The sequence below is a fragment of the Haemorhous mexicanus genome, chromosome 2 (genome assembly GCF_027477595.1).
Source record: "Haemorhous mexicanus isolate bHaeMex1 chromosome 2, bHaeMex1.pri, whole genome shotgun sequence".
NCBI lineage: Eukaryota > Metazoa > Chordata > Aves > Passeriformes > Fringillidae > Haemorhous > Haemorhous mexicanus.
This window is the reverse complement of record NC_082342.1, coordinates 72,136,585-72,164,271: the sequence shown is the minus strand read 5'-3', so window position 1 is coordinate 72,164,271 and position 27,687 is coordinate 72,136,585. Positions and strand designations below refer to the sequence as shown.

Here is a 27,687-nt window from a genome sequence, read left to right as displayed (position 1 = left end):
GAAACAGGAACGTGAGTGTCATAGATGTATCATTTTCCCCAAGCTCACCTTTATTTCTTATTATCAGAAAAACAAAACTCAAGTGTTGGCTTGGTTGTCCAGTTTTGGGTAGGAGTTAATGTGTGCAGTGACAAATCTTACCTCTGAATCCACGTAGTTACAAGTTAAGATACTGAAGGCAGCAGCTCTCCTGATCCAGGACATCCGGGGGTGGGTTTGTGAGGGGGAAGACAGAGAACATTGGTACAGTGACTTTCATTGTGCGGTGCTTTAAGAAACAGGAGCAGCACACTCCGTTTGACCTTGATGGATGATCAGCCAGGATCTGCTTTGCTGGAGAACTCTCATGGCTTACAACCCCGAGCAGCCCACAAGTGTGACAATGCAGCAGTTTTGTACAAGACCACTGTGCAGACTACCAAATCATTGTAGTACAGAATGATTGTATATTTTTGCCCTCAAGTGCAACGTGCATGAGAGCAGGGAGCAGAACCAAGCACAGTCTGAAGTGATGAACAAGTCCTGTATTCAAAATGTGAGTAAAGACGGAGTGAGAGTGACATAATGCCAGGCTTATCTTTGAGCCTGGCAGTTTGGACAGTGCCCTGGTTCCTACTGTTGGGCAAGTGCTAATACCACCTGGCTGTGAGTGAAATGAGGTGAGATCCTCCCTACTGCTCCCTGTGTGACTTTCAGGAGGAGGTCATCCTTAAGTGTTTGAGGTGAATAGGTGGTTTTCAGTCACAAGCAAATCATCAGGTTCACAGAAGCTGTGACATCTAATGCTTCCTTTTTAAGTTTTAAAAGTTTCATTTTTATGGATGTATTCTCAGCTTGTCTAAACTTTGCAGAATTAGCCTATTCATCATCGCTCTGGTTTTTTTGGATCTAACTCTGTAGGCCTAACTCAAGGATTGTGGATTCTACCTACAAGACAGCACTGCACTCAACAACTTCAGCTCATTCCAGTGCAGTGATTCCAGTTTAACTGCAACAACAGCACCTCCTTCAGGACTGCAGTTTGTACTGGTGGAGTTTATTCCCACCCAGCTGTGCATTCAGTCTGAACAACTAATTAACACACAAACCCCCACAGGAGAGAGAAGCAAAGGAAGTGAGAGCTCTCTCATAAATACTGGCCTCAGAAGGAACTTACGAGGGCAACTCCTTATGAGGAGGAGACAAAGGGCAACTCCTGCATTGACAATTAGTACCTTTAAACTGAGGCTAGTGTTCAAAGTGTGAAACGGACACATATGACTGCATGGAGGCATCCCTACATCACTGGCAGTGTGATCTATAAGCTTGGTTCTGTGATCCTATTTCCCCTTCAGAGCTTTAAACAGTGGTTTGTGATGTTCGTAGGAAGACAGAAGCGGGTTTAACAACATTGAAGGTTTCAGAGACATAAATGAGAATGTAACTTCTGTGGATGGGCTTGGTGCAGGCCCTTTGATTTCCCTAGAGCCTCCTGGATTACCTTCCTGGCGGTGCTGTGTGATGCTTGATTGCTGGGTGGGGTGAAACCATGACAAGTGTCTTAATCCAAAGCTGAGCTCAGTCACAAGGGCCTGTGACTTTGGCTAAGAAGACTCAGATCTTTCAGTCTGTGGTAAAAGATGAAGTTTCACCTAACTGTGGAGGTAGCAACTTGAAGAGAGGTGTGCTCATCCTCTCATTCTTCTCCAATTACCTCTCATGCTTGTCCCATTACATGATAATGCAATTCAACTAATTAATTTTAGTGACTTTCTGAATGCAAGGGTAATTTTCTGCCATTCTTATTGTTTGAATCCAAGCACTGTGTAACTCTGCTCTCTGGCTGCAGCAGGCATTAGCTTGGCTCAAGCCAAATGAAACTGCAGAGTTGTGTTCCTGTGCTTCTACTTGGCCACAAGGCAGCAATAACCTCTGCAGGAGCACAATTCATCCCACAGCTACCTTAAAAAAAACATCCCAGCAAGGAGTGAACACTTTGAGATGATTACATTGCTGCAGCTGTGCTTATTCAGTGTGCAGGCACCTCAGTAGTTTCCAAAAAGCCAGCATTTCTTGGGCTTTGGTCCCTTGGCTTTAAAGAAAAGTAAGTAGTTACCAAAGTACTCTAAGCTGAGCCTGGAACAGGACTCAAGGACAGCACAACTAGCACAGCACCACTACTGCAAACATCACTGCTAGCACTGTCATTACTTCTTTCATATTAAGATTTCTATGTTTTTTTAAAAAATTTGAAAGGAATATACACAAGATCTATGAAACTGACCCAACTGAAGTCTCGAGTAGACTTCAAGATAGTAGACTGGAGAATAGAACACTGCAATTATGCATGAGTTGACATCAAGGCAGGCAGTTTGGCTTTTATCTGTGGCACAGAACACACATGAAACTGAAGAAGAGCCATCTGTATAGTGTTTACAGTGCAGCTGAAGGAAGCAAAGTGGTGAAAAAGTATCACCCATGCTATCCTCCAGAATACCAGAGAATAGTTCATAGGCCACAGCCATACAGACCAAAGAACTACACGAACATCAGTGTAAGGCACATGTTGAAGGAACTGGACACATCTAGACACTCATGTTGAGCGAGTTAGTCCTTGTAACTTGTGTCCCACCTCTGCTGGTGGCCAGGTGACATCTGCTGCCGCGTGGCCATGCATCTGAAGAGCAGCTGAGCCAAGAGCAGGCAGCTGCCTCCCCATTCCCCCTCTGGCACTGCAGAGCTCAGCCAGAGGAGCCACTGCAGTCTCCCCTCCGGCAGCAGGGGGCCATGCTTACACAAAAGCTGGCCAGGTCAGAGATGCTGAAGCGTTCATGAGTGTGTTATAGAAGTCGTAAGAAAAAAAATGCAGTCTTTCACCTGGTACAGCAAAGCCTGTCTGACACAATTTTTTTACAGTCAGCAGTGAAACATACAACCCCTTCACACCATCATGGTAGTGCCGCAAAATCCTTAAGAATATTTTGCCATAAAGGCAAGTTTTGTCCTTCAGTAGGCAGTCATACACCAAAGAATGCTTTGCTTCCAACAGGCAAAGGGACCTCTTCATAAATTATTTTGAGATAAGGGGACTTCATAGGTAAAAACCAGTATTCCAAGTTGTAGAAAAGGTAAAACTGATGATTCAAGATAACACGATCAATTATTTTGAAAAGATCCATGAAAAACTCCCTGACACTCTGATGAGGTTTAAATGGATTGTAAAAGTCTCTTATAGCTGCTGCCAGTGTCTTGTTTCCTTGTGGTCCAAAAATAGATGTTTCATTCCCCAGATATATAGGTTCTCCACTGAATAAAATTATGCTTGTGTAGTTTGTTTGTATCTTCTTAAATACAGCTCCTAAGTCAGCTAGCTTCTGGTAGGTTCTCAGTATAAACTTGGAGCACTCGTAAGAGTCAAACCACACTGTAGACTTTTTGTCAGGACTTGCTTGAACCGTCCAGGTCTCGTAGTAAATGCCAGTCTCATTGTCGTATTTTACCCATTGTGCCATTTCATTAAACATGGTTCCTGTAAGAGATGAAAGTAAGTATTGCAGAGATGAGGTAACAAATGCAGGATTCAAAATATTTTCCATCTGTTTAAAGGTTCACCTGCCTCCCCTGAAAAAGTTTACCTACACTACCTCACCATACACAGACACAAGGCTTAGGTCAGAGAGGCAAGGGATAACCCACTGAATACACTGCATTTACATGCAGATTATTTAAACTGTAATTCCTTTTCCTGCTACTATGCCAGAACATTCAAACACCACAGAACTGTGACACTTCTCATTTGGCATTATCCATTCAGATCAACAGGACAGAGGCAGTACAGTACAAGAGATGCTGGCAAAATGCTCACCAGACCAACAGACATTTCTGCACTTCAAGTTTTAAGTAAATTCAAAAATTCAGAGCAGAAATTTTCATGTTTCTTCATAAAAGAGATGCAGACTGAGACACCCTGCTGATTTAGCAGCTCCACAGCTGGCAAAGCTGAATTGAGCGAAATTATGAATGGGGTGTAAGACCACTAAGATGGGATGCTTTTTGCCAGGTCTCAAGGGAAGAAGGGAGCAAGTTCAGCTCATTATGCTGTTCATCTGTGCTTGCATCCACTCACCCTCTCTGACTAGAAATCTGACAGTTATTGTGAAATTCAGACAACTGAAAACTCTCAGAGATGCTACTTCCTTGTTTCATGGAAATGGAAAGCGAGAAAGGTGAGGAACACTGTAACTATGCCTCCATGAGGCACCAGTGTAGCCTCACCTTTCTTGGGCCTCAAATAATCCACAGAGAAAGGAAGCATGACAAGTTCTCCAGCTGCATGAAAAATCTTAACTTGGTATTCATACAAAAGAATTCAACTGTATCAGGCATCAAATACTTCAGTCACAAACTACAAACACAGGAAAGCATCTCCACTTTACTTCCTTGTTTAAAGAACTGCCTAGAATTTCTTAGCAGCACTGGATAGATTATGCAGAGACTGAGGCCAGCAAAGCACTAAGGGTGGAACTGGGCACGCACAAAGCACCACATCACAAGAGCTGTAAGATGACTCTCCACTGTGTCTTGCACACTGCACCAACTTCAGAAACTAAGAAGTTTTCATCATCCAAAATGTAATTCTCCAAGTCCTCAGTGAACTTTTTTTGGAAGTCATTCACTCTATTGCTAGAGCAATCAATCAGATTTATTTGAATGACCTTTTTATTTTAGGACTGCAGTGATCAGTATACAGCAGGAAACTCTTCTGGTGATCACCTATGCATTTTGAAGTGTAAGGCCTAGGTTTGTTCTACAACATCTAACAGAGACCTATTACTGGGGACATTTTCACAGTTTTTAGGACACATAATGAGGGGGACAGAAATAGAGATTAATATTTTTATATCTTTGAGATTGTTTCTAAATATGCCTTATTTGTTTGCTCAATAATGAACATGTTTTTCAACAGTTTTTCTATCTCAGCAGTCATCTGCCACTTCACAATAGAAGATTTTGTTTTGGTGAAGCCATATGAAAAGAGCCCATAATGACTCTGTTTAAGCTGTTTTGCTATTTTTACACTCAAGAGACTCAAGTGTTTTTGTACAGCAACACCCAATGACTCTCACTTAACAACTCTCCAGTGTGAAATGTTCAAAAGGCAGCAGCCTCATGCCACTTTCTGTATTCAACAGAGTGTTTGAAATTAGCATCATTGACTAATGCATCTAATAACATACAGAACATAAATTAAAAGATACTGCTTTACAGAAGACAAGGCTGACTCTATATTTCGTATTAACATTATCCAAAGCATCTAAAAATCTACCTGATATTGTGGTCACAAGAACTAAAGTTCCATTTGCCTTCCAGTGTGCATCATCTATTCCTTCATAAAAGCAGGCAGCTCCCTGGTTACACCAGAATGGTGCATCCATGCCAGGCCGCAGATGTGGAAATGTGCAGTTCCCAAGCTGAAAGAGCTCATACCACTCCATTGTGTAGTTTTTGCCTGTTAGAGAGCTCTTGAAACCCACAGCATCATGCATAATTTTCTGGAAAATAAAAAAACAAAGAACCAAACCACCAAAACATTTATTTCATAACTTTAGCTTGACCTGTACAGAAGGTAAGATGCTCAGGAGCTGTTCTGTAACAGAGAAGAGGGCAGGGAGTTTCTGTAACATCTTGGATTCAGTAACACTGAAGCACAACACACCAGACAGCATGACACACAGACTTCTATTCAGAGCATCATGCTGTCTCAGTGGTTGTCTATCCATCCATGGTAAATTCTGTCACTTGGAAGCAGATACTCAGTGGGAGCTCATAATCAAGACTCAAGCTGTCTTCTGAATCCTTAACTTCATGGGGGTATCAGAGAAATAAGGAGCAGAACCAAGTTACCAAAACTAGATCTTTCTAATAAATGCCATAAAATTATATAAATAATTATATACAATAATAATTAATTATTATATTACTAATATATAATAATTAATTATTATATTACTAATTATATAAATACTTCATTTAAAAGCTGTAGAGTAAAACATAAATCCAAACTTAGTTAACAACTGAGATAACATTTGAATCTACTTCCATTTTTAACTCTTTGTGCTTGGTTTTGATTCACTAACATTTCTTTAATAATTAGGAATCATGGTTTGAAGATTAATTTTGCTACTGCTATAACTATAAATATTCCTAAAGCTGAGACTTCATGTTTGCATGATTCCATGAATGGAGACTTCAATTCCATACTCATCATAACACTCAAGAAAGAACTGCAAAAGCAACCAATTTCTCATGATCCACCATTCTGACCAGCTGGCTGTCTGCTCCTGACAGATACCAATGTCCAAGCAAATACATGAGTTTTTAAGAAGAGAAAAATTAATACACTAAGCAACTATTTTACCTGATATAAGGGGACAAATAAAAGTATATTCTTGATATAGTGATAGCACAGAAGAAAAGACATCCAAGACATAATGGTGTGTGTATACAAAGCATTTATTATGCAGCTACAGAGGGGAATGTGTTCAAACGATGCTGGTCATGCTCTTGTCTTTAGCTGAGCTGAATCCTGTACGTTTTGTTTGAAACTTAGTGTTGAGTATCCTCCCTGCAGATAGCCTAGCTCTAATTGCGTGGTCTAATATTCTTCCATACAAGCATATCCCAACCTTAACACCTGCTATTAAATTCAGCTGAATTCGTCACTCTAACTTTGTTAAAAACGTCACCTTACCAAATGTCCTAGTAGGTCCCCGTACTTGAATTCCCATACTGGAGCCTGTAATCGATAGACTTCAATGACATCCTCTTCTTTCATAAGTGGGATGGCAGAGCCAGTGGGACAGAAGGTGTAGCGAGCTTGGCAGTAAGGATCAGTTTTTGGACGGTAATCAAAGCGCCTGTGTTGAAAAAGAGAAGCACACAGAATGACAAGCACAGCTTTGCAGCTGGAGTAACCGTCACAGCTTCCTGAGGGGAACAGCTTACGTGTCCAGCACCCCATGAGACAGATTCTGTGACCCAGACACTGCCACACTTGGAGTACACAAGTTCATAAGGCTGCTGGGGTGCACATCTGCAGAAACAGGACTTAAGGCTCACAAATGGAAGTCACGTTGTACTGATCGTGAAGGAGTGGAAATAGTGTGGATTACAAAGGGTGACATACAAAGATCAGACACACAAATGCTGAGTAAAGCATAGTTTGAGATCTGCCTCAAAAACATTCTCCTGGCAATTTATTTACATGGGGATTGACCAATTTGTTCTTGCTATTTTATAGTAAGAGGTCCCCAGATGCAGCTATTTTGACTCTACAACATTGCCAAGTTCAGAAAAATAATTAATTTGTCTATGCTAATTTAGATAAAGAGGTCTAAGTACATAGCTGGGATCGTTGTTTCTATTTCATTCCAGTTAAACTTCAAAAACTGAAGACCCAATCCACTTCCTTATCACACTATATTCAAACAGCAAAGAACATTTTTGACAAGTGGGGGAGGGGGGTGGGCAGGTCTTGGTAGCAGGGTGGCTACAGAAGTGGCTTCTGTCAGAAGCTGCCAGAAGCTTGCTCCATGTCAGGCAAGGCCAAATGCAGCCAGCTCCAGGATGGATCCTGCACTGGGCAGGGCTGAGACAATCAGGAATGACAGCAACACCTCTGTGATAACAGATTGAAGAAGTTAAAAAAAGTTACTGCACTAATGTAATCGTGGCTGGAGAAGAGCAGGGTTAGAATACATATGAGACACAGCCCTGCAGACACTATGGTCAGTGAAGAAGGAGGAGCAGGAGCTGCTCCAAGAGCTGGAGCTGAGATTCCCTTGCAGCCTGTGGAACAAACCCACACTGGGGCAGGTGGATCCCTTAAAGGATGCTTTGACCCCACAGAGCAGGCTGCAGACCTATAGAGAGAGGAGCCCATGCTGCAGCAGGCTTCCTGGAAGGACTTGTGACCTTCTGGGGGATCCATGTTGGAGCAGACTGTGCTTGAAGATTTGCATGGAAGAGAGACCCATGCTGGAGCAGTTAATGAAAAACTGTTGCCTGTGGGATGGACTCAGGATGGAAAAGTTCATGGAAAACTGTCTCCTGGGGAAACAACCCCACGCTGGAGTAGGGGAAGGACTCCTCTCCCTGGCAGTGGCAGAACAGCATCTGATGAAATGAGCCTGAACCCCACTCCCCATCTCCCTGCACCGCTAGGGGGAGGAGGCAGAACCTTCGAAGGAGAGAGGGGTGGAGCAAAGGTGTTTTTAAGATTTATTCTACTTCTTATTATTCTGCTCTGATTTTTTTAGCAATACATTCAATTAATACCCCAAAGCTGAGTATAATTTGCCTTGTGACGGCATCTGGTTAGTGATCTCTTAACTTGTGAACCCTCAAAATACCTTGCTGTATTTTCCTTTCCCCATCCACTTGTGGAGGGGAGCAATGGAGTGACTTTGGTGGGCACCTGGCATCCAGCCAGGATCAACCCACTGCAACAAGTCTTCCTGTTCCAAGTTCCTTTAGAGTCACTCCTGTATTTCACTTAAAACAGCACTCCTATATTCCTGATACCACAACAAATTGGCATGCACAGCTTTTCTAGATCTTGTCTGGTTAGCTGGGGGTGGGGGGGGGGAAGAAAAGAAAAATAAGGGAAAAGCAATCCCCAAACCCTAACAAGTATGTCTGAAAAAAACATACAGAAAACAAAAACTTAGGCCAACCACACATTAAAGTCCTATTTCTAGCTTGCATACCTTACATTTTCAATTACCCCTTGCACTGCATGTGACAAGAAGGTAACAAGCATGTTAAGAAACACTGAAACCCCACATTTCTGAGCATCCCCCACCAACAGGATTGTTCTCCAAATCTGACCATCCCAAGGCCCAGTCTTGTAACTCCCGAACTTGCTGGAAAATCCCAACAACTCATAGCTGCAAGATCAGCTCCTTCAGGCATCACCTGACAGAAATGTAACTGCTGGGAATTGTGTAACAGCCTCTCAAAATTTCACGTGTGCATTATTAAGCTGCAGTTAAACATTGATAACTACTCCCTTTACAAACAGCAAACCCGCGCAAAATACACAATCAAGCGCAGTGCTTCTTCTGAAGGGGCTCATTTCCTCGGCATGGCCAAATCTATCGCTATTTTCACGCCACAATGTGCAGCTGTGGCCCAACACACCCAGGAATTCTGGAGGTCAGGCAGCTCTGGAGCAGCGAACAGGATTTTGTACCGTTTCATTTGTCACGAAGCATGACGTTAAGTTAAACTTACAAAGTAAAAAAACTCGTACCTCAATTTCCCCACCACCACCTTTTCTGCGGGCATTAAGGAGCGTGTTTAACTGCGGGCAGTCATTCCCGGGGAACCCATCCCTCCCGCTGCTAAGACCAAGAGCAGCTCTCGGCCCGGCATGGCACTACGGCTTCCTCGGCGAGCCAAACCAGCCAAACCCTTGTCAATGATCACCACCCCGAGATTAGAAAGGGGAAGCTTCCCACGGCCTCTCCAGGCTAATGCACAGAGAAGCAGGAGCAGCGCGGCGCTGGCGGGCCGGCCGAGGCCCTGCTGCGGCACTCACCTGTAGGGCACCGGCCAGCGCCGCCGCAGCGAGCGGAGCTCCCCCGACACACGCGGCCCCCACGGCGCCAGCAGCAACAGGAGGAGGAGCAGCAGCGGCGGCAGCAGCCGGGAGCTGCGAGCGGCGTCCATGGCAGAGCCGGGCCCGGAGCTGCGGGGGAAGCGGCCGGGCCGGAGGAGGCCGGGCGGGAAGGGGCCGCCCCCGCGCCCGCCCACGGGGCCGGGGAGGCCGGCGGTGCCCGCCGAGCCCGGGCTGCGAGCAGGGCCTGGCCGAGCGGGGGTGCTTTTCCTCCTTCTCCCGAGGGAAGCCAGTCGTGTGCAGAGTCATCCCTGAGAAACGTCAGCCGGCCAAACTGCGACTGAGTTTTCTGGAGGTCCAAGGAACTACACGTCGTTACCGTTTAGCTGGAGTAGGGATCGTCTGCGTTTCACATATTGCTTTGGAGACGCGTCAAGGCTGGTGGAGGGTCTGGAGCACAAGTCCCGCGAGGAGCAGTACAGCTCCCTGAAAAGAAGTTGTAGGTCGGGGTCGGTCTCTTGTCACAGGTGATCAGTGACAAGATGAGAGGACACAGTTTTAAGCAGCACCAGGGGAGATTTAGGAAGAATTTCTTGACAGAAGTGGTGATTGGATATTGGAATGGATTGCCCAGAGAGGTGGTGGAGTTACTGTCCCTGAAGGTATTTGAGACTGGATGCAGCACTGAGGAGGCACTGAGTGCCATGGTGTAGTTGACATGGGGTGCTCAATCATAGGCTGGACTCGATGATCTCAGAGCTCTTTTCCAACCTAATTGATTCTGTGATTCTCTAAAGGCACATTAAGTGCCCATCCCCACACCCAGAACCTACTGATGGGGTGACCTCTGGGCCTGGCCCCAAGATGATGACTTGAGGCTTCACCAAATGGCAGAGAGGCTTTTGCTGTGATAAACCCTGTAACCCTGAGCCACTTCAGACTGCCCAGAAATCTTGTCTGAAACTTTTCAGGGCTTCAAGCTAAGTTTGTATATCCATCATCCGTTTCAGAACACTTTTTCAAATTGTAACACATTACAGGAATCGTATAGCAGTTTATTTTCTCATCTTTATGGTAATGGTGAAAGCTATCTTGCAGATGAACTAAGAGAAACTGTGAAGACAGGTTTGTAAGCAGGATCCCTGCAGAAAACACAGATTCTTCCAGCTCAGTAGAGTTCAAAACTGGCTATTCTGGCATCAGAGTCCAGGAGGCTAAGTTTAGTAGTTGGCATCCAGATGAAAACACTGGTGTATGCTACTCACTGGGTAATTAATAACTGTGCTGTGGACTTTTGACCATCAGGAGCCAGAAAAACATCCCTGCTCATTTCTTGTGAGCCCCTAAAGAACAATCAGTTCTCTAGTCAGCACTGTGCTAGGCTATATATATTCAAAGAAAACTGCAGGTGGAAAACCCTGCATCCTTCATAAAAATGCAGGATAGGCTACTGAATATCAGTTTCAAAAATACTGAGAGATCTTCGTAAAATTCAATGCAGCTGATCCCTGGTGTGGCATTTGTGTGCACAGTACTAAGGAGGAGACATGGGATGTATTCTTTCTTTTTTAGTTCACTAAAGCAATGCCCTAAGGGATTAAGCTGGGAGTGGATCAAGGAAGAAAGTTTCATATGCTGAAATTCCTCAGTTTTCCCTGATAAAGTGGAGCAGTTCCCTGAAACCCGGCATGAGGTTGAGGGAGAAAAAAGGACTAGGTGGAGTCACTGAAACAAACAGCATCAGGGCCCAGCAGTACCGCAGGCCTCTTACCAAATTCCACTTTTTTCTTTGGCTTTCAAAGCAATTTGGAAGCCGATTTTCATTACACAATTATATCCCTAGGCGCAAAACAAACCCACCAAACAAAACGCACCTCACAGGCACCCCCTGAGGCTCTGCGAGGCCCTTTGGGACCAGCGACAGGGCCCGCGCGTTCTGCAGCACACCGAGGGTCACCGTGCGGCACCCGCCCGTCACAGCCCCGCTGCGGGGCGCAGACCAGGCCAGCCGCGAGGCCGAAAATATGTCTGAAACCCTTTTGTTTAAAACTAGAGACACATGCCCTTTGCTTTCCAGACTTCCTCATTTATTTCCCGCCCCGTCCGCCCGTACGCTGGCGGAAGATGGAGACGGCGGCGGAGCCCGGCGGCGCAGGCGCGGGAGGAGGAGCAGGAGGAGGAGCCGGGACTGGGGCAGTGGTGCCAGGCCCGGGCCCGCCGCCTGGCGCAGCTTCTTGCCGGGCCTGAGGGGCGGCTGCCATGGGCAAGCGGGTGGCGCTGGTACTCGCCGGCTGTGGCGTCTTTGATGGCAGCGAGATTCACGAGGCGTCGGCGGCGCTGGTGCACCTGAGCCGCGGCGGCGCGGAGGTAGCGGGGGGCGGCGGAGTGTGAGGGGGTGTGTGTATGTATATGTATGTGTCTGTGTGTCTGTCTGTGTCTGTATGTCTGTGTGTGTGTGTGTGTGTGTGCGTGCGGCCCGGTGTGCGACACAGCAGCTGAGAGTCCCTCTCTCCGTGGGACCGGAGCCCCTCCCGGTTTGCGGTGCTCGCTGCGCCGCCGCTGCACCCTACAAAGCCCGTTCAGCCCTAACCTCTCTATGCTGTCCCCGTCCCCCCCCCGTTTTATTCATCCCCCTCTGTGAAAAACGCCAGTCACTTGTTTTTAAAATTTTAAAAGTTTAATAATAATAAAATGGTTATAAAAATGGCAATATAATTAGAGTAATAATAATTTGGATAGTTTGGATTAGGACAATATGAGACAATAAAAACAAAGAGTTACGGACGTCCGGGTACCTTTTTTCTGGAAAAATAAGCCCGAAAAAGGACACCCGTTAACAGAGGATTAACCCTTAAAAACAATAGCCTATTGCATGTTCATACACTTCATACATGATGCATAAATTCCATTCAAACGAAGGATTCTGTCTGGTCAGTGTCAGCTTCTTCTTAATCCTAACGGCGTCTTCATGGCTGAACGAGGCGGGAAGAAGTTAATTTCTTCTGATAAGGGAGCAATAAATTCTTTTTCTCTGAAAGATTAGGTGTCTTGTGGCTACTATCTCAGTGTGAGTCCTTTCTTTGAATAAAGTATCTTACATAGCATAGTTTCTATTTTAACATTATGTTATAACCTAAAACTATATTTAACACACTACTTAAGAGAATTAACACAGCATAACTTTCTAGCATAACACAGATTATATTCATTTTAATATTTGCTAAAAGCTGATCATAAAATACGCATTTTTCACACCCTCCAAAGACCTGCCTGGCTCTCTGACAGGAGTTCAGGTCGCACAGGCAGCTGGACACAAGACTGAAAAGGGGTCTCGTTAATACAACTAAGCTATTAGACTAAGAGTCATGCCTGCAGGTCAAAGACAGCCCTGCCCAGGTGAGGACTGTTCCCCTGAGCCTGTGTAGAAGTTAACTGGAGATACAAAACTTGTATGGCAATGACCAGCCAATTGGAACAGAGGAGCTGCACCTGGAGAGTTCTCTGAATTTCCCTGTACAGGCAATGGCACAAAAACTCCAGTGGGTGTGCTTGATATGTGGAATACCACCAAACACCCAGGTTTGCATGACTGAAATAAATAATCTATGTCTCTCTTGAGTGTGTAGTTATTTGCTTGTCACACACCAGGAAATGAATCCAATTTTTGGGGCAATAGTGCCAGACTCTTTTTAGTGGTGCCCAGTGACTGGATGAGGAGCAATGGCCATAAACTAAAATACAAGGAGTTTCATCTCAACATGAGGAGGAACTTCTTTACATTGAGGGTGGCAGATCATGGGAACAGGCTGCCCAGGGAGGTTGTGGAGTCTCCATCTGTGGAAATATCCAAAACCCACCTGGTTGCATTCTTGTGTAGCCTTTTCTAGGTAACCCTGCGTGGTCAGGGTGGTTGGACTGGATGACCTCCAGAAGTCCCTTCCAGCCCTTACAATTCTGTGATCCTGTGAAGCCAGGAGCAAGGAGAAGCTGAAGACCTGTCCCTTCTCCTCTGGCCACGGGGAGCTGAGGATGGGTTAAAATTCTTTATCTTCCTTCTGATTGCTTTTGCAGCCCTCACTGGGGTTCACCTGCTTGTTTTCTGCTCACTGTTTCTGGACTCTCTTCGTTAAGCTGGGACTTGTCAAAGAAGCCTGGGCCAGGACGTAGTGGTGTGCTTTGGTCCCATCTGTGGCTTCAAATGGCAGAAGCTGGTCACTGTCTGTGTAGCCACACTTAGGTGTCTGATGGTAACAACAGCACCCTCATATTTAGCACAAAATTGTCATCTCTGAGAAGTTTGCAAAGGAGGCTTCAAAACAGACAGAGTGATACAGCCCTTGTGGTATGCCTGTCACAGAGCTTTATATTCTGATGCACTGTCCTCCTTTTGTGTCTAACCAAAATCTGTTCTCCTGTGTTTTGGTCTTCCTTTCTGCTGCTGGTGTTTTAGGACAGCTGGTAACTCCAATGTTAGCTCTAGAAATGCTTGTAAAATTTGCATCTTTAACTTTTTTTATGTCAAACTTTTTAAGCACTTTCATCCCCTAACAGTTTAGAGCAACCTTTCTTCAGAGTCAGTTGCATGTCCAGTTGGGCTGCTGGTATAAATTGTGGTGTCCTGTTTGTCCTTGGGCTTATCTGCCATGGCAAAATCAGTAAGCTTGATGTTGGCATAAGAATACTCTCCTGTCAAAATGCTGTAGGAATAGGATGGGAAGAATGCCTGTGTTTACCCATCCTAATATATCATATGTTGCTTTAGATATTTAATGTGCTAGATTCATCCTGTGGAATTTGCTTAACTTAGATATGGGGCTTCAGGGACAAAACCTTTTTTCATTAAATGATCTTTATTGTGACAAATATGTATTAGTTTTGTTTACATTCACAAAATTGCTTCATCTCTCTTCCTAGGTGAAGATATTTGCCCCCAATATTGAGCAAAGGGATGTAGTCAATCACCTAAAAGGAAGTCCAGCAGAAGAGAAGAGAAATGTGTTAGTTGAAAGTGCCAGGTTGGCAAGGGGAAACATTCAGGATTTGGCTGAACTGAAAGCTAGTGAATTTGATGCTGTCATTTTCCCTGGTAGGTATCACAAAATCACAAAATACTCTGTGTTGGAAGGCCCACAAGGATCATTGAGTCCAGCTCTTCAGTGAATGGCCCACACAGGGGTTGAGCCCACAACCCTGGTGTTATTAACACTATGCTCTGACCAGCTGAGCTCATCTTTCAAAAGAAAATTGTGATTTTTTAAATTCAGTATATTTATTGATTCATAGTTCATTAAGTTAAGATACCAGAGTGTTCTTTTGGTATGAAGTTATGCATCCCACCATTCCTTCTTACTGAATGTTGTGAAAACTTCACTACTTACGTGTGGACAGGAGCCCTGACCAGAGTACAAAACCAGGGTCAGAACTCAGTTACACGGCAATGCCTTAATTTCAGGGCCTCTAAAAATGTTGGCAGACTAGCAGGTTTCCAAATAGATGATGTTCCATGTCAGATGGGAGTACATTCTGTTTTAATTATGTATCCACTCAGCTGGTGATCAAGTTGTACTAAACATGTTTATGGATAATTTTTCATTTAGAGACCACAAAATTTCATTCCAGACAGAGGTAATTGTAATCATTTTTAGAAATGAGGAAGCTGGAGCATCACGAGGAAATCATGACTTGCTGAAGATCTGTTTCCAGAATATTCATAGTACTGTTAAATACTGCCTTCATGATTGGGCCTAAGTGTTAATTTTGAAGTTTTCACACTGTTGTAAGGCCAGCAGAGGGAGTGTGTGTATAACACAGAGAAACAATTCTGCCTGCTCTGTGAGTAGTTGATGTCAGGGCTGATCAGGAGTGAGTAGAGGCTCACAGATGTTTTGCACATTAATTTCATGCTGTTATAACCCAGGCTCGAGGGGATTGCTGTAATAACTGTTAGAGGGAAATAAACCCTATTTAGTTTGAAAATTAAAATCTTACCTCAGAGATTTCAGATAACACTTGAAAGTGAGCAAACCGGGAAAGGAAAAATATTAAACATGCAAAGCTTCTTGATGTTGTCTGTTGAAGTACTTGTGGAAATTTCCTTATGCTTATTGGAGAAAAGTTGATGCTGTGTACATTCCCTGTGGAATAACCTTCCTTTGATTATTCTGATGGTTATAAATCCAGCAGACAAAGGAACTGTAAAATACAATCTGCTTATACAATTAAATGAAGATTAAATGTACCTAAAGGATTGTTAAAACTAATTTATATGAAGACAAATCAGCACTGTTTTTAATAGGAAATTATGTTATCATTTACAAGTTTTTTTGTCTTAGAATACCATATGTTATAATGTCCATTTTATCCATAGTGGTTTTTTTATTGTGTTAATGGCTTTTTTTAAAGCTGAAAAGTAGTTCTAGAGAAGAAGAAAAATTATTCTATAATTGCTTAAGCATCAAAGTAAAACTTTAGAGTTAATTACTATAGAGGGCCAAATCCTGTTTTCATTACTCCCATGAGCTCCATACTTGTGGTTTTAACTAGTAGTGGTTTTCTGGTCCCTCTTCCTTATTGAGTGCACAACAGATGGTACAGCTGTTCTAGTGACTAGCAGACGATTGTGAGGTTTCCTCTTTGTCTATTTGTTACTTTTTGAAACAAGGTTAAGCTTTCTGGCCTATATATAACCTACACAGTATAAAGAAGTGCACAGTTAAAATTTTAACATTGTAAACCCATTGTTTACAGGTTACAGTGACATTGTAAGGCTTTCAGTACAGTCACTTAACAGTCCCACTGATACCAAGATTATGTTGTGAAAAAGAGCTTCTGTTTGGTGTGTGCTGTTATCAAATTTAATAGCTTTTAGCGGTGCCTTATATTTTAGCTTTTTGGTTTTGGTTTGATTTTTTTCTTAGGTGGTTTTGGTGTAGCAAAGAATCTGTGTTCCTGGGCTGTAGATGGCAAGAACTGTACTGTCAATGAGCACGTGAACTCCACACTCCAGGCCTTCCACAGTGCTAAAAAGCCCATTGGTTTGTGCTGCATATCACCAGTTCTGGCAGCCAAAGTCTTTCCTGGTTGTGAGGTTACGGTCGGTCAGGATAAAAACATAGATGGAAGGTAAGAAGGAAATGGATGGCGAGGATTTTCCTTGGAATTAAGATTAGGAAATGGACAGGCTTCTAGGCAAAAATTTCTTTGGTAGCAGTAAACCTAGGGGAACTTAGTTACTTTTAAGAAAAATTAGTGACAGTTTTCACTATAATAATAGTAGTAGGCACAGAACTCTCAGGGCAGACAGAGTGAATCCATGAGGTTGGGTGACTTGTGATGCTACAACCAGATATATACTGATCTGTGATATCATGGAATTGTTTAGGTTGGAAAAGTTCTCTAGGATGGGCGAGTCCAACTGCTAACTCAGGGATTTTTAATAAAAGTTTTTCTGGTGGTAGTGGTTTGGGGCCACTTTAGGGGAGGGAGATGAGAACAGGACCTGGCAGAAATCAGTACTGCCTCAAGAACTGTCAACTCCCAATAAAACTTCTGAATTAAATTTATCAGCAGCTGTAGTGGGGGATTCTGTTCAGAACAGATTGCAATCTGTTCCTTCTTTATCAGAAAGAGGAAAAAAAAAAAATCAAAATCTCTAGAGATCCCAGAGGAACACTTTACATGGAGGTGTTGGAGAAGGTTGCAAGTTCAGCTGGCTTCTCTCAAGCTTTTAAAGATCAGTTATGCCTGCACTTGGTATCATCTTCCAAACTTAAGGAAAGATTGTTAAAAACTATTGTACCTTCTGACATATTGTGGCTCCATATTTCAGACCTTGTTTTCAAAGGTATTAGATCACTTGATGTGTCTGTAGGGGATAGGAAAATCAGATAGTAGCAGCCTCCAACTCCCTTGTCATCATCAGTTAAAGACTCACGTAGATATTGTAGTTCTCTCATTCAAGTTATGTGTGCAGAATTTTATGGCTGTATCATTGCTTTATGTTAATTAAAGTATTTTTATTGACAGATTTCCTGATGCTGAAACGGCATCTGCTATAGCAGAGCTTGGATGTAAGCACATTTGCAAAAATGTAAATGAATCCCACGTGGATAAAGCCAATAAAATAGTTACTACCTGTGCTTTCATGTGCAAAGCTCCTCTGCATGAAATCTTTGATGGAATTGGAACAATGGTACAAGAAGTCCTGAAGCTTGCCTGACTAGAAGTATACAGACTTCTCCAAGGAAATCAGTGTAGCTAAGCATAAACATTTAGCTTCCTTAGATTGAATTAATAAAATAATGCAACTGCTAAACTTCACAGTTCCTGGTTTGTTTGGTGTTTTTTAATGTTTAATACATCAGATGGTCACTGCTGAATTTAACCTATTTATTTCTCTTCTAAAATAGAAACCATATATTGAAGGTGATGGGGGGAGTTCCTTTCCTTTGTGTTTTTTGTTTTTGTTTTTGGTGTTTTTTTTTTAAATGAATCCAAATGTATTCAGTCTTAAAATTACTGAATGGGTAATGGGGTTTTATCACATCATTAATGGTTATCAGTAATTCATATCTGCTGTTACCCAGCTGCAATTACAAGTGAAGTAGCTGTAAATGAGTCTGTTTACCATCAGTATAGGTGAATAGTTCAATTCTGATTTCTAATCAGAGGGGAAAAATAAAAGAATGTGGTTATTTGGGTTCTTTTTTCCCCTTGCAAGTCTTTAAGCAAGTATTACTGATGGACTTCGGAAATTTTTGCAGAGCCCCTAGGTAACACAACTTTTTAAACCAAGATGCAGCACAAATGAATGCATTGCATGTGGAAAATGCACAAGTTTTTTGCTAATAAATGAAGTAACTTCAGATTTCTTTAGTAAAATTAATTAGATTTATTTTGTAATTTTTTTTTGCATACATTGTTTATTGCTCTGAGGAAGACAATTTTTTATGTATTATAAACCATGCTTAGATCTTACAAATGTGAACACAGGGTTGGCAGCTTCCCTTAGAAGCTCAGTCTGGCAAGGCTTTGTACTCCTGGAGGAACAAGAATTTCCCAGAATTCATGATCTGGGTTCACTGTGGACACTGAGCTGTCTTTGGTAAGAAGTGCTCTGGTGCTCACAGGTCTCTGTCACTCCTGCCCAGTGTAGTGTAGCCCACATTCTGCTACACTGACATCTCCTGCTCAGTGTCTCATGTAACTGGGGCAGGAATAAAACAGGAACAGACCTGTACCACAGAGGAGCCAACAGGTGGAACTGGGCAATAATGCCTTTATGATGAGGAGTGTGCAGCTGTCCCTCCTGCTCAGTACTCTGTGATCAGGTTGGGCCCAGGCCTTTGCTGCCTCAGTGCAAGAGCAATGGCTACAGTGACACCTGCAGAGTATGCAGAGACATGCTGCAGAGTATCGAGTGCTACCCCTCCCTACATCTGCTGTGTTTATTTTAGCGCAAATGTCAACGCTCAGAGGTAACAGTTTCTCTCTTCAAGGAGGTTGTAGAGATAAATCTGCAGAAATAATTATGAAAAGGTTTTCATTCTCTGTACTTCTGACTATGATGATTTTCAAGGACACAGCACATCCATACTCTTCCAGAATTCGGATTTCCTGTATGGAGTTACTTAGGAGAAGCAGAACACAGATTTTTGGCAGAGGAGCAGGGAGATTTTTGTGCCGTGAGCAAGCAGTGAGTCCTCTGCCTCTAGAAGTACAAAGATAGCTGGGGTCAGCTGTGTCAGCAGAGGATCTTCTGTTCAGCCTGGCTAAGCTGGGCACATAAACACCAAATTATTTTCCTAGTCAAAACCCGCAATATTGGACTGAATATGGTTCTTGTGTTACAGGAGTCTTGTTTAAAAATGCTTGAATTGCTGAGTAAGAGTTTGTCCTGAATTTTGCTTTGGCTTTGTGAAGAGCATGTAGCTGTTGGCTGGAACACTCAAAGGAAGCGCAGCTTCTCTGGAAGCGCTCTAGCAGACTGTCCTGATAGAAATGTACTTAATACAGAACAGTCCTCTACTTTTTCCAGGTTGTACACGGTCTCTATAATGCCTTCCATGGCTTCTGCGGGCAGGATGCCAAGCGCATTGGATTGAAACTTTTTCTCCAAGTCTTCCTTTTTCAGAGGTTTCCTCCAGTGCCCGTAGAAGGTGGTGCAGCGGTCGCTGATGGTGCTGCCGTCCCGAAGCGTGACGCTCACTTCGCAGTAAAGGCTGTCAAAGCTGGGCGTGTTGTCAGGAGGGTGCTCCAGCTGTGTTTTGCGGAGGAGCTCCTGCAAGGCCGGCCGGTGAACGTTCTCACTGGCAAAGGACTGCACTGACATGCTGCCATCCAGCAAAGCCGAGCACGCAACAAACTGGAAGGAGTGTCGTGCTTCATGCTCTGAGGCTGGGCTGGGTCTGTTCACATATTTGACTTCAGGGACTTTGAGAATGACTTTCTCAATCTTATCAAGGGGGAGCAAGCTCTCACTGCCCTCCATGAGCTTCCTCCTAACAGAAGATGCTGCATCAGCCACCCAGTGCGTTGCAAGATGAGCAGGAAAGCGTTTGATGGCCACATCTTGCTGGTCCAAGAGCCAGGGGTAGAACTGCAAGGTTGGCAGAGTCTCTGGGTTGTAATCTGTATAAAAGGCACCCATCCCTGACTCCATGTCCAAGATCTGTTTGTTTCCTTGAAGGCCCTGTAAAGCTAAGCACGCTGCTTCCAGTCCGTGCTTGGCAGCATTCCCAACGTGGAGGGGCTTTATTTGGGTTGCTGCATTAGCCAGTGGGGCACCTGCATAGGAGACAGCAATAGCCAAGGCATTTTTACATTCCAGCTGGTCAAGAGCTAGCAGTTTAGCACAAGCTGCTGCACTCCCCATCGTACCAACCACAGCTGGTGGGTGAAACCTGAGAAAACAAAAGTATCTTCGTTACCAGATTTCAAAAATTCACCCAAATTCACTATCTACGAAAGCTTTTCATTCATTGTTATGGGAAATGGATTGGACCATAAAGAAACATGCATTCAGCATTCACGTGTGGGCCTGAGAGTTGTCACTTTTCCCCAGGAAAAAGTAGAACTGGAATAGTGCTGCTTGCAGTAAGTCCTTCCCAGAAAGCAACTGAAACTTTAGTGCTGCTCATAGTTTAAAGCAAATTTAGAGTCAAATATAAAGTTATATTTATTATTTATTATTATTTAAATTTATATATTATTATAAATTTATAAAAATTCAAAGTAGGGAGATCATTGCCTCATTGTGAATTAATCAATGCTTAAAAAAAAAATAAATCTATTAGCTACAGAGTTAGGAATCAAATGTATTTATGTGTAAGATGAGCCTTCCCAAAATTTCCAGACAAACAGCTTAGGAATATGAATAACTGTGCCACCTGTATGTTAACTGACATTTAAATATGTATATTAGCACTGATTAAAAACCACCTCCACTCCACTTTCTACTTTAAAATTTCTGTGTACCTTCTTGGAATATTCCTGGCTTCTCTGGAGAAGTGCAGCAACCTGCCTTGCACTTCTATTCCCACATTGAAAGCTAAGAGCAGATCAAGACCCGAGATTTTTTTCTTCTGAGGGAAGGCCTCTGAGAGTGCAATCAATGCAGGGAGCACAGCTCCAGATGGGTGTGTGGCTGGATGCCAGGTGTCATCAAAGTCCATTGAGTGCACCTAATGGAAAGAGAAACATTGGTATGTTAGAAATAAAATCTGACTTTGCAAGGTTGTCTCAGTCAAATGAAACTAGTGTAACTCGTATGAAAAAGAACCAAAGAACTAGGTCTTCCTTAGAAAGCAAAAATTTCAAAAGTGTTTTAAAGAGCTTTACTCCCCATATGGCTGTCTGAGAAGTGGCAATGCAGCAGAGATCTTTCCTCAAAGGAGAATTATTCTAATTCAACTTGTTCCAGCCTGAAACCAGTGTGACAGTGATTCTTTTTTTCTGCAGTTGGCTTTTGCTGCTTTCATTAGACTGGTATAATTAAAGCAGCTGTTCTAGGTCCACTGTGTGAAGAGTGAATTTTCTCTTTCCCCAAAACATAATAAAATATAAACACAATGAAATTACATCACCAGTGCTGCAACTGATGCTGCCATTAGGACTGGCACCATAAAACTGTAGCAGTTAAATACTGGTAAATGGAATTTATATCATCAGAGCTACTTCTCTGCTGCAACCATCCACTGTCAACAGGCACAAGCCTGCAAATGTACAGGAGGCTTTAGCCTGAATTTTCAGCACATTGAAAGAAGACCCGTCACACAAGAAAACAGGTTCCCTGGAGCTGCTGGGAGTAGGAGAAAGCTACAGTCTGAATGTGGAACGAGCTGCTTGGCTCAACAGAGTATCTCAAGTGGTGCCTTCTCTTTCTCATGCCCAGAGCCCAGCTGCTCAGGAAGGTTTTAGGTGTTCCCAGCATGGCATATGGCTGCTGATCTGGCAGCAGATCATCCCCAAAAGTGCAGTCAGTGTCTGTAAAGCATTGCTTATCACACACATTCCTTCCTCCTGCAAAGTTTTGAGAACCCCCAAAGACCTGAGAGCATTAGGGACAGCATTTTTTTTATAGTAGCATAGTAAAACACCTCAAAAACCTGAACTTTCTCATCTGTTCACCCATGTCTTAACTTCAGAGCAAACTGGGAAGGTGGTCAGGCTCCCCAACAGTCAGGTTTTGCCCTGTTCTACTGTGATTATGCATTTTTGAGGACTGTTTCTAAACAGATAGAAGAAAATGCAGTGTCTGCCTTGAAAGCCTTTGATGCCATCTGGGAAGATGTCCTGCAGTGCAGGATAAGGAAAGTTGTGGCCAATACCCTGTAACCTGTGTTTCTGGTGTCTTCAGTAAGTGCTTAAATTGACCTGTGACCAAGATATAAACTGATCATATATATGCTAACAGCCAGATCTGAGTATCACAAGGGCTGCTAGGAGCTGAGCGGTACCAGATCTCATTTCCAAGGTAATTTTCTCTACATTGGAAATGAGCTGTTAAATTGGACCTCTGATATTGTTGTCACACTAATTTAAATAGGCTTAATATTACTATTTCCTTGGTTGGTCACCTTTCCTAGTTTTGCATAATTGCCAAATTTGTCTATCCCACCTCTTGTGCATCTTTCAATTTCAAATGGTTTCAGCCTCAATCTGACTTTAGACAGATGTCTGGGGAGTCAGTTATTGCTTTAATGACAAAGTGCATGTTCAAAATACATAGCTGGCTTTTGGAAACTGTAACTGAAGATTAAGTTGCCTTGTGATATTATGTCTGGATGTATCTATATGTGCATCTGTGTTTTTCTGTAACTGTACTTTGCCAGTTGGCACAAATTTCGGATCCCAGTGAAATAAGCTAGAGCTAGAGGGTGCGTTTTTGAGCAGCTACAGCAAGGTTGTAGCCTTCCTACAAGGTTGCCAGGTTGTAAGCTGTAGAGTTCTGACTCTTGACAACAGCCCCAGGTCCCACATTAAGTGTAAGGGATGCTGTTGAGTTGGATCATACATATATTATACCTTAAGTTCAGACTCACTGGAAGGAAGTTGAAGCACATTAGGAGAATAGTTTCTAGAAAAGTTTTGTAGCAGGCTTCAGAATAAGCTATGATTTTTGGGACATTCTGTTCTCTATAGAGCAAGAATGGCATCAATTGGTATGATTTCAGAGCAAATAAAAGAGCATCCCTTACAGCCACTCCATTCACAAAAGCTGCATACAGAGGAGGCAGTCGGAAATCCAAGTGGCCCCAGATGGTACTGGATAAATCTGAGCTGTAGATCTGAAACAAATTGACATAAATTAATTCTAAGTCCTGAACCTAAGGATAAATGTGCATTGTATCTCTGATGTAACTGAGAGCAGACCATGTCCTCTGGGGACCTAACTGCTCCCTTTTATGAGAAAAGAATCGTTCTTTCAGAAAGTCTGAAAAGGAAGTCAGTTTCCTGTTCTGACTTCCAGAATGTCCTATTCCACCCAAACAGAGTTCGGGGGCAGACCAACACCACCCACCTGGCCACTCAATACCTTCATACCACCTCTGGCCACTCATGCCCCTTCTCACCACCCATTGACAGAATCACAGAATCACCTGGGTTGGAAAAAACCTCAGAGATCATCAAGCCCAACCTAAATGATGACGGGACTGTCATATCTTGTTGGGGAAGATGTCCCATTAAAGGGTTTTGTTTTCTGTGTTTTAGTAAGAGCCTGAGTAAATGATAGATGGCCTCCCTGGTGCTGCAAACTGAATAAAAGGGCATAAACTACCCTGGTTTGGAAAGGGGAATTCGCTGTGGGAAGAGACTAACTGGCACACAGAGCTCTGGAGCCCAAGTCCACCCAGGAGGTCTGAACGATAAAACAGTGGGCTGAACTCCTCATTGATGCACTCCCCTGTGCTGGGAAGGGTCAATTACTCTGCTAGTTTGAGGAGAGCAAGACTGGAGGAGAAGCATGGCTAATGCACCTCAGACAATTATGTTTTATGGACTGCAAGTAACCCACTGCTAACTCCCCGTCTCTTTTACAGTTCTTTGATTTGAAAGGCTGGTGATAAGTGATGCTTATTTGTTGATGTTTTGAATACGATATCATAGGTGAAAGAAAGGAAGGGGTTCTTAGTTGACTGTGTTTGTAGAGGGGGATCTTAGCATACAGACTGATACAGAGATTTTGCCCATCCAGAGTGAAAAGTAATTTGAGCACTGAAGTTTCACTGTCTCCAGTGGGAAGAACACAATTTCTCTCTTTCCATCCGTGAAATAATTTCACCATGGCAAAATTTCCTTTTCATTGGCCAAGTTTTCCCTTGTCTTCTTAAAGCTAAACCTTAGGGTGTGCTACGAATGCCAGGCAGCTTACCTTGCTGTACTGTGCCACTTTGTGGCAGACCTCAGTGCTGGTACCCAGAAGCCCCACTCCAAGAGTATCCAGAATCATTCGCTTACTTCTCTGAATTACTTGATCTGTCAACTGATTTGCATTCAAACCATGAATCACCTTGGCAAAATTTCCTGTAACTGTCTGGGAAGAGAAAAAATAAAGAAAAAGAAGAAGTAGATATTTCTCTATATTTAAAGTAAACTCTCTATTTTCTTTCCTCTTTTTTTTCTTTTCTCTTTTTTTATGCTTTCAGTTTTTGAGCTACTGTCTAGCACACTGGCCATTTCTGCCCCTGCTTACATGAATTGCATCAGCAAAGCCAAGGTTTGAATTCTTCCTCTTTTTATTCCCAGAAATGTCACTGTGTTATTTATATTTTACTTAAGCTTTCATCATTATCCTTTTCTGTTTGGTATTTCTTCTGCTTTCTCCCTGAGCCCTTGAGAGTATGCACTGCAGGTGCTATAACTATGCAAGATTATTATCTCTATCTCATCCCCATCTCATCTCCATCTCTAATCACTATTCACACACACACATCCCCCAAACAGAAGTAAAAACATCTGTCTTTCCCATGGCACCTACTTGTTGGTATTGAAATCAGTGGGAGAGTAGCATTTCAAGCCAGTGCACCCACTACCACACAAGAAGGCAAGATTTAATCTCCCCGACTGGCAGCCTTACTATCCCAAATCTTGCTGAGCTTGGAGCTCAGTAGGAGGCAGGAGTTGGCAGCCATACCTCGCACATACTGCTCATAGCTCCCAGCTCCCATTGAATTCACTCTCAGCTGGAGTCCCAGCTTTTCTCCCAGACAAGATCTTGCCTCTTTGAAAAGCAGTGGCTCCTTGTTCCTGGATCCTGCTGGTTTGGGAATTATATGTATTTATTTTCCTCTCCTGTTGAGCAATGACCCATATCAGAAAATGATCTAAAACTTCCCTTCCTGGACCATTAGAAATGTCCCACTTCCTGGACCATTAGAAATAACGTGTAGAGGTACGCATTATTTACAACCTAAAAAAGAAACAACAGTTTCTTTTTTATACTGGCAGTAGTGAATATTTATCGTCTCTCTCTTTGGAAATGATCTCCTTTTGTTTCGTCTCTTCATTGCCCTTCCTTTACTCCCCTGCACATATCCACAGAGAGTGTTGGTATTGCCTTTTGGCCTTCGTTGAGCTGAAGTTAACAAAGCAGACTGTGCTGCTCTCTCCTCTGCAATATGGACTCACCCCTACCGTGCCCATATATTTTCATTGCGCTGTTCACACTGCATTCCTCTTTCTCTAGCAATGGTGACCAGAATTGTACCCACCATTACAAACAAGCTCTCACTCACACTTGCAGTGAAGCATTAAGATTATCTCAAGGAAGCAGTTACAAGCAGTTTAAAGCAGGTGAACCCCACATCCCATGGTGTGATGGTCAGCAACTGCAACATTTGGAGTGAGGGTACAAAAGCTTAAATAGAGAATCACATCTTACAGTGCAAGGAAACAAGACCATACCTTTGCCCACATCCTGCAGGGGTGATGCACGTCCCAGAGAGATGCAGCAAATGAGTGGTGGTCAGTGAGCAGGGGAACTCACCCTCTCACTATTTATATGTGTCTGTCTGAAGAAGGGGAAGGAATATAGGCCTTTGCACTTATGCATCTTGTCCTGCCCATTTCCTCTTCTGCCTGTAATGTTCTATTGTGCCTCACTTTCAATTTTCCTCTGACTAATTGCACTATAAACCTCTGGGACACATGTGATAGGACTTAGCCAGTCATCTTTACATGTTGTGTAAATTAATACATGTAATACTTCCTTACCAGATAGAAGCTGATTCATCTGGTAGCATGGAGAGCTGTGTGGAACCACAGTAATACATGGCTGGAAAAGTCCAGTACTAGACAAGGATGGCAAAGTCCAGTACTTTGAGGATGGCAAAGGCTGTTTTAGCTTAAACAACCTGTTGTTTATTTGTTTTGTTTTGTTTTGGTTTGTTTTGTTTCTTCTTTTGCTATATGTCTCCTCTCTAACACATACCATTCAGACTTGGGAAATGTGTGCCATAAGAATTTCAGGCCATAAATTGGATTAAGGTAGTTCTTGGCACTTAGCAGTGTTTTAACAGCATGAATCACTGTGTGTTAGCAATAGATAGTGAGTGAGAAATCCCTGCCTATCCCATCAGGAAGGGAGCAGACCCCACAGGAGCATGACTAGGGGCCACTAAATGATTCTGAAGCAAATAAGTAACCATGTCTGAAGTATGGAAATCACCTAGGTTAGGGAACAAAGCATCAAATCTCAGAATTGCAGCCTTGCACTTACATGATAAGTGCTGCCTAAAACAGTCTAGGAACCTCAGCCCTTTACAGAGAATAGCTCCAAATAATTTTGTAAAGCCTTATCTAACTCCTGAGTGCTTCCAGGTAGATAACAACATGGGTCTAGAGGTGAAGCTAAACATCAATTTGAGTGGTTCTAACCACTACTGAAAGGTCCTATTTCAGGCTGTGTCCTTCCCCCTCTCCTGTCCCTGGGTACATGGTCCTTCTCCCTGGGCCAGCCCTGATGCTGAGCAGACCCATTTCTGAGCTGGTCCAGCCTGTCTCCAGAGCTAACTCTGTGATTCTCATCAGTCAGGCGTAACTGAGTTTCATTCCCTTGGAAATGCAAAATTAAATCTTGCAGCACAAGCAGAGGGAGGGAGGGGTAGGGCCAGCAGTAGTCTGTGAAATTTTGGGAGAGCACGGTAACATGAGAGAAAGAGGGAATCAGCTGTTCCTCAGCAAGCTCTAAGCAAGACATTTGCTTATTTTTCCCGTGCTTTTAGCCAGTTCTGCTTTTGGGTGCATAACTTGATGCTGAAAATTTCACTGGGTAACAAAGGGCCTTAAATGACAGAAGCAGTGATGAGTCAGTTCATGGATGCAGCCAAAGAGTCTGAGGCCCACGACTCCTAAAACCCAGCCCTACAAACACAAACATAATTTTGTACAGGCTAACCTGCATCATGTGAAAGTTCCATTTAAACTCTTGTCCTATCTTTCTTTTAAATATGAGCAGCATATTTTTTAAAAAATATGTTCAGCATAGCTACTAAACCTATTCCCACACATTTCTCTAGGAGTATGACAGTTTCCTCACCCATGTAGGTTTAACTTGAATCTACATAAAATATCCTAGCACATGTCCTAGG

At 43.2% G+C, this 27,687-nt stretch overlaps 3 protein-coding genes across 4 annotated transcripts; 1 reads left to right on the top strand and 2 right to left on the bottom strand.

Annotated features, from left to right (window-relative positions):
- Nucleotides 1-27: 27 nt before the first annotated feature.
- CLN5 (CLN5 intracellular trafficking protein) lies at nucleotides 28-9,780 on the bottom strand. Its single transcript, XM_059839166.1, has 4 exons — nucleotides 9,581-9,780; nucleotides 6,731-6,896; nucleotides 5,306-5,531; nucleotides 28-3,508 (listed from the first exon to the last, which is right to left on the bottom strand). Exons 1-4 carry the CDS (start codon nucleotides 9,709-9,711, stop codon nucleotides 2,997-2,999), a joined length of 1,035 nt encoding a protein of 344 aa, XP_059695149.1. The 5' UTR covers nucleotides 9,712-9,780; the 3' UTR covers nucleotides 28-2,996.
- A 1,989-nt stretch (nucleotides 9,781-11,769) lies between these two features.
- On the top strand, nucleotides 11,770-17,917 carry LOC132323680 (glutamine amidotransferase-like class 1 domain-containing protein 3, mitochondrial). The gene is made up of 4 exons (XM_059839167.1): nucleotides 11,770-11,965; nucleotides 14,513-14,684; nucleotides 16,516-16,720; nucleotides 17,624-17,917. Exons 1-4 carry the CDS (start codon nucleotides 11,858-11,860, stop codon nucleotides 17,814-17,816), a joined length of 678 nt encoding a protein of 225 aa, XP_059695150.1. The 5' UTR covers nucleotides 11,770-11,857; the 3' UTR covers nucleotides 17,817-17,917.
- A 547-nt stretch (nucleotides 17,918-18,464) lies between these two features.
- Nucleotides 18,465-26,153, bottom strand: ACOD1 (aconitate decarboxylase 1). 2 transcript variants are annotated; one of them, XM_059839162.1, is made up of 5 exons: nucleotides 26,003-26,153; nucleotides 24,471-24,632; nucleotides 23,296-23,385; nucleotides 21,074-21,279; nucleotides 18,465-20,499 (listed from the first exon to the last, which is right to left on the bottom strand). In XM_059839162.1, the coding sequence occupies exons 1-5, from the start codon at nucleotides 26,012-26,014 to the stop codon at nucleotides 19,545-19,547; spliced, it is 1,425 nt and encodes a 474-aa protein (XP_059695145.1). In that variant the 5' UTR covers nucleotides 26,015-26,153; the 3' UTR covers nucleotides 18,465-19,544. The 2 variants fall into 2 exon arrangements, with proteins under 2 accessions (XP_059695145.1, XP_059695144.1); XM_059839161.1 differs by lacking the exon at nucleotides 26,003-26,153 and adding an exon at nucleotides 25,233-25,412.
- Between the last annotated feature and the right edge of the window lie 1,534 nt (nucleotides 26,154-27,687).